Source organism: Priapulus caudatus, unplaced genomic scaffold, assembly GCF_000485595.1.
Source record: "Priapulus caudatus unplaced genomic scaffold, Priapulus_caudatus-5.0.1 Scaffold1903, whole genome shotgun sequence".
NCBI lineage: Eukaryota > Metazoa > Priapulida > Priapulimorpha > Priapulimorphida > Priapulidae > Priapulus > Priapulus caudatus.
In genome coordinates, this window is record NW_014578964.1 from 45,466 (window position 1) to 47,438 (window position 1,973).

At 44.3% G+C, this 1,973-nt stretch overlaps 1 protein-coding gene across 1 annotated transcript in view; it reads left to right on the top strand.

Moving 5' to 3' along the window:
* The window catches only part of LOC106817878 (sulfotransferase family cytosolic 2B member 1-like), a 7,307-nt gene extending 5,752 nt beyond the window's left edge, over positions 1–1,555 (top strand). Inside the window, exons 3-4 of the mRNA XM_014822589.1 lie at positions 739–945; positions 1,463–1,555. Of these exons, the coding sequence (XP_014678075.1) occupies positions 739–945; positions 1,463–1,555 (300 nt within the window). The remainder of the gene's footprint in view (positions 1–738; positions 946–1,462) is intronic.
* Positions 1,556–1,973: the final 418 nt, after the last annotated feature.

Genomic DNA, 1,973 nt, shown 5'->3' on the forward strand with positions numbered 1-1,973 from the left:
TCTGAGTAATAATTGAGTATGATGTATCTCTAGTTATTCATCAGCCTCCGTGTCTGAGTAATAATTGAGTATGATGTATCTCTAGTTATTTATCAGCCTCCATGTCTGAGTAATAATTGAGTATGATATATCTCTAGTTATTCATCAGCCTCCGTGTCTGAGTAATAATTGAGTATGATGTATCTATAGTTATTTATCAGCCTCCGTGTCTGAGTAATAATGGAGTATGATGTATCTAGTTAATGTATCTCTAGTTATTTATCAGCCTCCGTGTCTGAGTAATAATTGAGTATGATGTATCTCTAGTTATTTATCAGCCTCCGTGTCTGAGTAATAATTGAGTATGAGGCTGATAAATAACTAGAGATACAACTCAGACACGGAATCATACTCAATTATTCAGACACGGAGGCTGATAAATAACTAGAGAACTCAGACACGGAGGCTGATAAATAACTAGAGATATATCATACTCAATTATTACTCAGACATGGAGGCTGATAATTTAACTAGAGATGCATCATACTCAATTATTACTCAGACATAGAGGCTGATGAATAACTAGAGATATATCATACTTAATTATTACTCGATGTATCTCTAGTTATTTATCAGCCTCCGTGTCTGAGTAATAATTGAGTATGATGTATCTCTAGTTATTCATCAGCCTCCGTGTCTGAGTAATAATTGAGTATGATGTATCTCTAGTTATTTATCAGCCTCCCTGTCTGATTACAGGACCACGAGGGTCACGTTCGCCGCATCGGTCGCTTCCTGGGCCGTGAGTTGACAGACGAGCAGGTGGAGGGAATTGTCGCACACACGACCTTCGACTTCATGAAGAAGAACGATGCGGTCAGCTACAAACGCTACACAGAGAACGCGGACTTCACCTTCATCAATAAAGGTCAGTGTTACGTGCTAGGGTCAGTGTTACGTGCTAGGGTGAGTGTTACATGCTAGGGTGAGTGTTACGTGCTAGGGTGAGTGTTACGTGCTAGGGTGAGTGTTACATGCTAGGGTCAGTGTTACGTGCTAGTCAGCTACAAACGCTACACCGAGAACGCGAACACCTCCTTCATCAACAAAGGTCAGTGTTACGTGCTAGGGTGAGTGTTACGTGCTAGGGTGAGTGTTACATGCTAGGGTCAGTGTTACGTGCTAGTCAGCTACAAACGCTACACCGAGAACACGAACACCTCCTTCATCAACAAAGGTCAGTGTTACGTGCTAGGGTGAGTGTTACATGCTAGGGTGAGTGTTACGTGCTAGGGTCAGTGTTACGTGCTAGGGTCAGTGTTACATGCTAGGGTCAGTGTTACATGCTAGGGTGAGTGTTACATGCTAGGGTCAGTGTTACATGCTGGGGTCAGTGTTACGTGCTAGGGTCAGTGTTACATGCTAGGGTCAGTGTTACGTGCTAGGGTCAGTGTTACGTGCTAGGGTCAGTGTTATATGCTAGGGTCAGTGTTACGTGCTAGACAGCTACAAACGCTACACAGAGAACACGAACACCTCCTTCATCAACAAAGGTCAGTGTTACGTGCTAGGGTGAGTGTTACATGCTAGGGTCATTGTTACGTGCTAGGGTGAGTGTTACGTGCTAGGGTGAGTGTTACATGCTAGGGTGAGTGTTACGTGCTAGGGTGAGTGTTACGTGCTAGGGTGAGTGTTACGTACTAGGGTGAGTGTTACGTGCTAGGGTGAGTGTTACGTACTAGGGTCAGTGTTACGTGCTAGGGTCAGTGTTACATGCTAGGGTCATTGTTACGTACTAGGGTCAGTGTTACGTGCTAGGGTGAGTGTTACATGCTAGGGTCAGTGTTACATGCTAGGGCCAGTGTTACATGCTAGGGTGAGTGTTACGTGCTAGGGTGAGTGTTACGTGCTAGGGCCAGTGTTACATGCTAGGGTGAGTGTTACATGCTAGGGTGAGTGTTACATGCTAGGGTGAGTGTTACATGCTAGGGTGA